Below are 11,211 nucleotides of genomic sequence, written 5' to 3'. Positions count from 1 at the left end.
AGGAATTGCTTCAAGGCTCATTCCAGCTTTGCAGACATCTTAAGATGGAGCAGAGTTGCCTGCAGGAGATGGAGATGGGAACTGATTACCAGCAGGCTCAAATTTCAGCTCTGGGATCCTAAAAAAAGTGATGTTTCCAGCAAGACTGTCTCCTTGCATCAAATCTGCGCTGTGAAAACATCCTCAAGCTGATCAGTACCAGCTGGCATGGAGGGGAGAGGAGGAAATGCTCCTTGTGGTGAAGAACCATAAGGCATAGATCTTACCTCCTCTTTACAGACATTTCTCAGTGCTTGAATTACTATTTAAACAGCTGATGCGTAACCCTGGTTGGATGAGCATGTGATTTGTGATAAACCACACGGAAAAAAAAAACACCTTTAAACCGAATCTGCATTTAGGTACCTATAACTTTTGCAAAGAGTGAGACAATACTTTGAGTTATTACAATATGTAGAATGAACTTTTATTTTCATTCATCCTTCATTAATACCATACAATTAGATAGCAATATCTTGAAAAAAAAATCTTGAAATAATTTAAAACAGAAGGCACGGAAAAACAAACTATGCAGCTACAAGAGAAAGGGGCAAAATGATTCAGGAAACGAATTCATTCAGAAAAAAAAAATTCTCACTAAACATTCTGATCAAAAGCTACAACACACTGAAACAAAACTGCACAGTTTAAGCTAACCCATGCTTTTGTTACATACACATAGAAAAGAAAAAAAAAACAGATTTTTGCAGGTTTTTGAATGAAAAGTGTTACTTTAAAAATAATAATTAAAAAAAAAGTTAAATCTAGTACATATGTCAAGATCTTCCCTAAAGTCTACAGTAAGAGATACTTTACAAAAAAATCTGCATTAGGAGCAAAGTATCCAGTTAATCACCACTTTGGAATGGGAAGAAACTCAAATCAGCTAAAGTATCAGATCATTTTGGTGTTTGCTTCAGAAAGTAAGATTCTCAATACAGTAATATACTGTAGAGGACATTTGTTTGTATTTTAGTATTATGCAATTAAACTAATATCGTACATCATAGAGAGGAATAAAACCACTTCATTCCTATGAGATCTTTACTTTTTTTTTTTTTTTTTTTTTCAAAAGAGTAACTTTATTTCTGTTTAAAACAAAGCTACTGGAATTAATGACATGCGATAATATGCCCCGATATTATAATGGCTAAATTTGAAAAGAAAGTTCATGCTTCACAATCGAAATATGCCGTGATTCTCAAATACGTTCCCTGGTAATGAATAATACAATACAGAGGTCATTCATAAAATCAGCTCTGGTTGTGAACCTGGTCTACAAATGAAGCTCTTTTTCCAATATGCGGAACACTAACAACATACAAGTTTTGCTCCAGGTCAGCACATTCCTTTATGTGCCCCACACCTCTTTTTTTTTTTTTTATTAAACAAATGGGTGTTTAGCCTGCAAATCTCATGGAAAGGCAAAGTCTAGAAGTTACACGTTTGTTTTTAAAAATACTAAATACAATCCAAGATAAACAGTATTATTCTTACTGACAACTTAATAGCAGGTGCTCTCTACAGGAAAAAAAAAATCCTGAAACGCAAGACAGATTATTTCAGCATTTTATATCAAGGCATTTGCACATTTGTCAGGAGGTGACAGAGTAAGAGTGAACTTTGCAGCTTTCTCTGCAGTTGGACTTGAACGAAAAGAGCCATCCTTCTGGCCTGCCCACCTGTAAACCATAATGTGAGTTTTCTTAATAGCTTGCTTTTTCTGCAAGTAATTCTCTCATTTACAAAGTACAAGTCAAAGCATCGCTTCCACACGTGAATAGAGAGAGCTGACAACTACAATATAAACGGTAAAAATGATCTCAGTAAAAATGTTCATCAAAATTCTCTGACATAGCAAAACATTCATTTGTAAAGGAAAGTCTAATACTGCAAGCCATTCACTCAAAGGCGACCCTGGGCATGTGTATTCTTGCCAGCATTGCAACAGTAATTACTTCCACATTTCTGTTCATTATAGGATACAAACTCTGTAATATATTAAAGTTTCCTAACAAAGAGTCCAATTATTGCACTTTATAAAAATTCCAGTAATATCAGGCTTTTGTCCTACTTTTCTATGAACACTGATGCCCTACAAGGAAAAATAGGGGGACTGAATAACTTCTTATGAGTACGATGGATTCCTTGAGTGAGTCTGAAATGCTGACTCGAAGGGAAAGGCTTACAAAATGGAAAGGCGTACCTTTGGAAACTGACTTTGATTCAGAGCAGCAGGAGGATGTGCCACTGCCTTACCGACACACATTCTCATCTCAGGGACGAATGGGCACGTGGCTGTTACGCTTATATATTACATAGAAATTTAGGTCTGTTCAGAGCAACCCAGAGAACCGCTAAGTTCTTCTGCTGACTGTACAAGGCTATTGCTTGACAGGGAAAGCTCAATGACAGCCTTATTGCAGTGGGAGTTTCTGTGTGAGCACGTGTGAATTTGCATTCGCCTCAGCGATGGGCGTAGCGAACAGAAATGGCTATTTCAGGATGGAAAGAGAACATACAACGAGTCTGAGAGGCCCATGAAAAAAAGAACGAAGAAAGTGAGTATAGCAGTTTTGGCCCTGCTTATAACCAGCTGTATCAATAGGGGGAAAAAAAAAAGATATTTTTGTGCCAGCTATCTAGAAAATGAAGCTGCTTGAACCGAAATGATTTCATAAATCTATATGAGGCTTCCGGGCCAGCAAATCACGGTTAAAGTTACTTTGTTCCTCTGCTCCTTCAGCATCGGAACAAGTGCAGAATGGCTCATTCCAACCGTTGATAGTCCATTTACAGCAACAATCATATCACCACACCTAAAAAACACAAGAAGAAAACCCAGCGATGAGAACTGCTCTGCAACAACCATCACACCCCAACAAAACAGCACTTGGGGCGGTAGGTTTCCATCAGGTTGGAAGTGTAGCAAAATTGAACCCCTTTGTGTTTTTTTTTAAAGTCTCTTTTACTAACGAAACTCATCTGGGAAATTCCCAAATCAATGGATTTCAACACTAATACCAAAACAGTTCTGCATTAAAAGCAGACCTGTAGGGAAACGTGAGAAGAGAGAGCTGGAAAGATCTACTGGAGTCAAGAGAAGATAATGAGATAGTATGTGTATAACAGAGCATTTATGTTTGTTTGTGTGAATTATAACACATTTTCACCAAACATGTCTTTACTGTGGGAGGTGTAAGTAAAGATACTTATGGTTAACAACCACATTCCAACCAAGACCCTTGTTTTCAATGGCTTATGATTTTCTGAAATGTAACCATTTGGCTTGAAATCTCCTACAGCAGATGGTTCAATGGAGAAGCTGGAGCATCTCTGTGGTTTAAAGCAGGGAATAGAAATTTGTGAGGGTGCTTTATGTTGGCCTTGAGAAAACTGGCCTTGAAGGGTTATGCTTCAGTTTTTACAAGTTCAAGAGAAATTTCAAAAAAGCACCCACGTTCTTCCTACATTAAGTAAGCTCCGTCTTGCAGGCATCTCTTCTCTGCAACCTGAGTGTGTTTGGGATCCCCTAGTGCAGTGGAATGAGATGCTGGAGACTGAACGGGACTTTTCCTGACACTGATCCTTCCAGCTACTGGAGGCACCAAAGCGGATGGTAAAAAAGATGCTCTCCTGAGCTCTCCCGGTGCAATTCACTGAGTGGGGTCTCACTCAGCCTTTCTGCTGAAGTCATTTTGCGTTCTACAAAATCATATCAGACAGATACTATAGGTAGAAAACTGTCCTAACTACTGGTCTGTGAAATTATTTTCTCACTTTCTCTCTAGCCTAACAAAACATTCATAAAATTTAAACAAAGTGGAACAGCTTCAGAAAGACCGGTCCCACGATAGCCCTTGTTAATGGAAGAGGCCCAACTCTCAGTCCACAGTCTCAGTAAATTTGAACAGAAGGTACTACATCACTATATTGCAGACAAGTATCTTTTCCATTCCTTACAAGGGGTGAGTGTGGCCACAAGCACTCTTCCCTTCTTAAGAATATATTTCCACTTCTGTTAAGACTTCTAGTTATTAATTCCCCAATCTGAAATTATTTACTTTGGGTTGAACTGAAATCTTTCATTTAATCCAAACTGTTTCATAGCTGGCCAAAAAATCTAATTTTGTGTTCAGCCAAACTATTTTTTCATTTATTTATTTAGTCATTGAACTGAAAAATCAATTACTGGCAAGGCTCTAGGCATAAGCACATTTTTTTCTCAAGTTCCTTTGTAAGTAAATCTACATGTGAAAACCATGCCATAAAACTTCAAGCCACATAATGTTCACAAACCTATGGCACATTTTTTACTCCCACCTCCACACAAGCACACAAAAAAATCAGTTTATGAACAAGAGAACCTTTAATAGCTTCCTTTAATAGGAATTGTAAGTCCTAATTCTGAAACCCTACACGAGGCTAAGATACATATATGTATACTAGACCTGGGGATTGCATCCAATGTAACGTGTAAGTAGAATAATATAATATTTAAGGCCAGAAAGGACCTCAGAAGTCTCTAGTCCCACCTCCAGCTCAAGGCAAGGTCAACTATAAGCTCTGACCAGGTTGCCCAGGGCTTTCCCAGTTGGGTGTCACAAACCTCCTCTCTGCACAACCTCCCTGTGTGACCTGTGCCACGGCATCACCATTCTCACGGGGAAAGCGTTTCTCCTGATACCTAGTCTCAACCTCTTTTGCTCAGTTGTGCCTGCCATCTCTTGTCCTCTCTCCTTCACCACTGTGAAGAGCCCAGGCTCCATGTCCTCAATAACTTCCTCGGAGGAATTGGAAGGGGCTGTTAGGTGCCCCAGAGCCACCTCTACTCCAGGCTGAGCAAGCCCAGCTCCCCCTGCCTTTCCTCTCAGGGCTCTGCTCCAGCTCTCAAGGGGTCTCCATGGAACTTGCCCCATTTATCCCTGTCTTTCCTGCCAGCTAATAACTCTCAAGGCACTGTTCCTTAACTATCACTTCAGAGGTATTGACTTTTCCACTTACTTTAACACTTTTGTATTAAAGCAGCAGCACCCATCTTTAGTACCAGAGTTTTCAGCAGTGGCTTCAGAAGGCTTTACGAAAGGATTGAGCAGTTTCCCCCATTTTAAAGAAAGAAGTTCTTTAACTTTTCAACACTTCTCTAGGAAGACAAATATATTACAAAGTAACTAGGCCTGCACATGGAGATATTTGCAATATTTTATGCCTAAAAAGAGTTAAAGGGAGAGAAGGAAACGGTAGGGGACATCAGCACTGCAGCTGAGGTGGAGGACAGGAGATGGCAGAGGTGCCAGCACAAGCATCACCTCTGTGACAGACACCCTGCCCTCCACCTAAGCAGTCTGTGCTTCCCTGCATCACACCCAGTGGGAGTGCACGAGCCCCCCAGCACCAGGTGCTGCAGCATATTTCACTAAGCAATGAGCTGCACCAGCACCTAACTATTTACAAGCACTGATTATTATTATTACTCGTGTTTTACTTACTTTAATCTTCCATCAAAGTAGGCAGGAGTTCCCAGAACAATGGTTTTAATGAAGAAAGGCTGGTTGGTGTGGTTCTCCTCGTAGCCACCGACGATGCTGAAACCCCAGCTTCCTAAATTGCTCCGCCGCAGCACTACGTCGTGGCAGCTATGTAGGCAGCTGTGGAAGGGAAGCACAGGGCAGCAAGAGAAAAAGCCGTGAATACCACATACAGACATTTCCATGCTATGCATAACACCTGCTCTCGCACCATCACTGCTGCAATAAGCACAGAGGAGAAGGGGAGGTATGGTAATCAGTTCTGTTCCCAGACGGTAATTTTGCGATATTCGAGCCAATTACCAAAAAACCTCGCACTCTTGAGACAGAAACGTGTTTAAAAAGAAATAACACAGTGCTAGAATAATGACTTAAACACAGTTAACTCTGCACACTGACAATAATATGGCATTATAGGGATTTCACAGGTGGCAAGAATGTGGAGGAAAAATGAATATCCGATGTTTACTTTGCAAGTCAAATATACAGCGCATTTTTCTTCCCAGCCAGTTCAGGCTTTTTCTACTCGAAGAAAAGATCTGAAAGTCCATGCACCAGCTTCTTTATCTCTGAACTGATGCATCACCAGTAATGAAAACATAAATGATTAACCATTTTGTTACGCAGAAGGTAAATAATCCCGATCACGTTCCACTAACTGTAATGGTGTGTATACATTAACTTCCTAAGTGAAAATTCATTCTTGCCAGTGACACAGAGACTGTAATTAAAAAAAAGAAAATAAAAGAAAAAGAAACTAGAAATTAACTTCTGGGTAAAAATGATGCCAAGTTCTTTACCGAAGTACAATACTCTTTAAAGAACAGCAGCACGATGAACAACGTAACTGTAGGAGCAACAGAGGGTCTTCTGTAGCATATAAGCAATAAACCACAGCCGTGGCATGGAAAGCCAGGACATTTACCAAAGCTGAGAGCTGTTTATTGAGATTAGGTAACTCATGGTTCTGTTATCTTCAGATGTATTCTGCCACCAAAACACTCGTTTCTTCTTGTTGTTTTACATTTAACTACAGGCTTGTGCCTGGTAACTCTATCAAAGGAAGAGGAATTAACCCGCCCACTCTGACTGAAGTTAGCAACACTATTCACTGTAGTGGGAGCTCTTCTTGATAGCAAGCAACGCCAGAATGAGTTTATACTGAAGCCACAAGAGACTGAAAAACAGAACAGTAAAAATGAAGCATGGTGATGTCAAGCAGACTGCAGATTAGGAAAGAGGAGGGAGGGAGCTGCAAATCTTTAAGAGATTTTGTGTTTGGCAGAGATGGTAGTGGGTTCTTGAAAAAAAATACATGAGGATTTGTATCTACAGACTTGTTTGTGTGTAAGAAACCTGTGTAAAGTCTGAGAATGGAAAGTCTGATCCAATATTCTAACATGATATATTTGGCTTCATAAATTTAAGTAGTAGATTAGCACGGAGACACATGGGCAAATACTTTGGGTTTTTATTAATTATCTCTCTGGTTTTAGATACTCTACTGGAAATTTTGATATGGTTAAGCAATGGAAAAGATTACTTATTTCCAATGAGAAGAATCCACGTGGGCAGTTACTATGGTTTGTGAGGGAATAAACCAAGTCTCTTCATCTTTCAGTTGCCTAAGAAAACATTGCTCCTGTTCATGGTCCTCATCGTGAGCACAAGGCAAACAGAATGAGATGGTTGGGCAGGCAGATGTGCTGCAACTAAAAACACCTCTGCTTTTGTAACTAATTATTGTATTAATTAATTCAGTACCTTGGAAGTCCCAGCCACATGACCCACGACGGTGACCAACTGGCATCGTATTCATTTTCACTGATGGTACTCAGTTGTTCTTCATTAGCCTGGGGTTGTTCTTCTACAATCTGGACTTCCAGTGCTTTCAGGGCAACTACTGAAGAGGCAGCACTGGCTTTGAGCATGGCCACCGCCTCGCTGTGACTGAGGTTAGTCAAATCGATGCCGTTGATGTTCAGCAGCACATCGCCTGTTCAGAGGTGCAAATAAGAACACATCAGCCTGCCAGGATTGTTCATACCCGCAGCACCTCTCTCACCAGGATTTCATCTAATACTGTATTTTTCTGAAGCTGAGACAGTCTGAACTAGCACCTTGGGAACGTGAACAGCATCATTAGTTTTTAAGCTTTACCCTGTCTGTTTAAAACTCTAATGCATAACTGTTCCCAGTGGAATATCTCGGGTACACCCAAACTTTACAAGGGAAGGAAGAATGCTGAAAAGAACAACTCAGGCACCACAATGTAACCAAGTCTTAAAGGTAAGTGAGGCTCCATAGAGTGTTCTAGGTCTTCTGCTTTTTTTTAGCTTTTAATTTGGGAGAACAGAAAGCAATTCAAAAACTGCTGGAAAGGTTGGTGCAAAAACCAATCTACTAGAAGAAAGCAAGCATCTGTGCAAAGATAATAATCTGGAAAGAGTCCAAGACACTAAAAACAAAGCCACAATTTTTATTTTATTTCAGAATAATTTTTAAATGCCTCAGGGTGAAAACAAGCATGTAATTTACTATCCAAGCAGTAGAGTCTCCTTCATACAATGGCTCACTTATTGGTGAAAGCCAGGAATCTCAAAGCAAAAACGTGAACAATTGAGTCACCTTTGGAATGAGACTCTTTTTTTGAAAGCTTTTGCCTCCCAGGGAAAGATAAAGTTGAGGTGCAGCTTAACTCTAAATCACTTTTGTTGCTGCTGTGGCTACTTTAATATTACATAATGAAACAGCAATTGTGATTCTTCCATCAATTGTGCTTTTCACAGTAGTACAGAAAAAGAAAGACTACACATTGGTATGGGGGTGTAATTCATCTCAGAAGCATATAAGGAGGTTCCTACACTGTTCTTTTTAAATTTGCAGTTTGTGAAGTTGTTTTTTTTTCCCCTAAACTTACCTAAAACAATCTGAGATTCTGTGAACACTGAGTTGCAGAGATGCCATATGCAGTCTTTGCTTCACATATGGCACAATATGTTTTAATCATCAATGCTTAGATATTGATCACTCAGGACTGTCTTCTTCATTGAGTCTAACCTCATTGAGTCTAACCTCACTGAGTCTAACCTCCACCTCCCAGTCCCCTTTATCTTTCTGTAAAGCCAAGGAACAGGGATGGGTGCTGCAGCACACCTGAAAATCAGTAAATCCAAGCTGTGCTGGACAAAGGACAAGAGAGCATTCAAGTTCTACAGTCATTACAGAAGTAGCTTTGGGGGTAAACTTCACCTGGGTGAGCTACGACCTGCCATCAGGAACATCTGAGCTGTTCAGATATTATAGTGAGGACTGGAGATTCCTCCAACAGAGATGGGGCCCATCCCACCAAATTAAACACAAAAACAGGATGCGTGTACTACAGTACAAAGCACCACATCAGACCCTCAGCTCAGGGGATTACAGTCAGCTGTAAAGAATTTAGCCAGACATTTCCTGATCTCATCCACTTCCCCTACTATCGTTCTCTAAACATCCCTTTCCTAAAAGCGTGGTAATAAATACTGTATTTCCATTATTGAAACATGAAGAGAAGCACTCATCACGGCTTTGTTACATCTGTTAAAAGACATTATGGCACCACCTGATTTCAGTGAATGCACTCATCAAAAACCAATCAGAGGCCACCCGTGCCACCAGGAAAGCCAAGCCCTACCTCGTTTAATCCTGCCGTCTCTTGCCAAACACCCATGAGGCTGTACACTTGTCACAAAAATGGGCAATTCGCCACTTTTGCTGCCTCTGCCTCCTGCCACTGTCATTCCAAGAGATTCATGTGGCTCTTTTTTCACAGTAATGTGCTTTTCTTGGCATGTAACACACTGGGAGAGATCCTGTTTGACAAGAATAAATAATGTTGTTAAAACTTAAACAAAACAAAAACTAAGAACACAACTAAATACAGCCCAAAGCTATACTTTGGCACTTGGACAAGGTTTAAAAGGACTAAGTCTGTAGTGCAAATTAGCTTCGGCTTGATTTCTTCTACATCAGATCAAATAAAAAAGCCACTCATGCAAATGCTTAAGTATAGACAGAAAGTTTATGAAGGCCCTTCTTGAAAATCTCACTACAGTTTCTTTTAGCTCTTACACTGGAACAGGCTAAATTTTAGGACTGTGCTATGAAGCCGTATGGTCAAAAGATTAGAAACCAAGCAGAAATAAATCTTTTGATGTCTTGGTGAATATCAGCATTATCTCATTTTTAAGTAGAATATGGCCCACAACTACAAAAAAGCTCCATAAGAAACAAAAACACGTTTTCATGATCAAACAGAGGGGCCATTTAAAGCCCTTATGTGCCATGTTTTCTTTCACAGCTGATGTGTAGCCTCTCTCAGAGCACCGAGTAGCTAAGGCCAATCAATGCTCTAGGCTGTTAATGGATGCTTTGTGCAGACTCCCTGATGATTGTAAGGATAACCCAAACCTGAAGCAAGAAGAAAACACTGCATTTCATTTCCTAACACATGAATTATAAAGTTTAGCCCCTATTTAGCTTTTCCCTATCTAGAGGATTTAGACCTGAATCAAAGTGTATTTCACTTGCTCAAGCCTTTCCCCTTCAGGATATTTAGTGATACATTCAAACCACTGCACGTACACCTGCACTAACATCTTAAATCAACAAAATACTTGGAAAGAATCCAAAATAACAGAAGAAAGAACCTGGAAGATTCTTCTGAATACAAACACTTCTTTATTCTCCCACTTTCTCTTAGAAAATGGAAACTCTTTTCTTCCACTTTCAGTGCCACATGTTCCTTCTGATTGAGTATTCTGCCTGCATATCCATGCTAATCACATAATATACGTATCATAGCTTATAAGGACAATTCCTCCTGGAGTTTTCAGGCTTTAGGACTAACTGGCTGGTGCCACGCAATTATATAAACATTTTTTTAAGCCAAAAGACTTCTAAACCAACTGTAGATTAATGAGAGGGAAGCAAAGATAAATTATATAAAACATAGGACAAGTCTAGCTTGGTCATCACTTTCAGTTGCATGAGACTTGCTACTTTGAAAGAGACCACGAATGGTACTGGTATGCTAGGGAAATCAGCTCAGCCAATTAATTGGCTTTGGAATTGTAATATGAATACAAGATATATTGGTAGATGGAAAGTGGGTTCAGGCTCTGCTACAGATGAGCTGTAATTATTCTGTTGATATGGAGTACTGTTGTGTCAAGCACTAACAGCCACTAGCAATATTTGGGAGCCTCACCTTTGCCCCTTAGGAGAAAAAAAAGCTTCTTGCCTTTTTCACTAGAGCCTCATTGCACCTTTATGAAATTACCCAAACTTAAAAAAAATATATACATTTTCAACACATTTAAATCCCCCCAGCAGAATTATGACATTAAACAGTGATGCCAACAGAATGGATAGGAGAAAAGGTGGCTTGGTTGACACGGTCAACATGACAATTATTTCACAAAATCTGCATGCTGAGAAGTCATTCTAACCACAGGAACACCTGAAGCACAGGCTTTATTTCTGCAGTCTTATGCATGATTTGACACTAGCTTCATGAATGTCTCTTCATTCTGCCTCTCTCTCCTACCTTGACCTTGCAGAACTCAGCAGTCTTGCAAATGGCACTGTTGGCTCATGGAAG

At 39.9% G+C, this 11,211-nt stretch overlaps 1 protein-coding gene across 2 annotated transcripts in view; it reads right to left on the bottom strand.

Annotated features, from left to right (window-relative positions):
- Positions 1-448: 448 nt before the first annotated feature.
- LNX2 (ligand of numb-protein X 2) overlaps positions 449-11,211 on the bottom strand; it is a 65,064-nt gene continuing 54,301 nt past the window's right edge. For both annotated transcript variants that reach the window (XM_040543915.1, XM_040543916.1), the window contains exons 7-10: positions 9,244-9,421; positions 7,332-7,563; positions 5,529-5,687; positions 449-2,858 (exon numbers count right to left, since the gene is read on the bottom strand). In XM_040543915.1, the coding sequence (XP_040399849.1) occupies positions 2,723-2,858; positions 5,529-5,687; positions 7,332-7,563; positions 9,244-9,421 (705 nt within the window). In that variant the 3' untranslated portion in view covers positions 449-2,722. The remainder of the gene's footprint in view (positions 2,859-5,528; positions 5,688-7,331; positions 7,564-9,243; positions 9,422-11,211) is intronic.

This window comes from Cygnus olor, chromosome 1 (assembly GCF_009769625.2).
Source record: "Cygnus olor isolate bCygOlo1 chromosome 1, bCygOlo1.pri.v2, whole genome shotgun sequence".
In the NCBI taxonomy this organism is placed as follows: domain Eukaryota; kingdom Metazoa; phylum Chordata; class Aves; order Anseriformes; family Anatidae; genus Cygnus; species Cygnus olor.
Note: the sequence above shows the minus strand (reverse complement) of the source record. Positions and strands in the feature narration are given on the sequence as shown.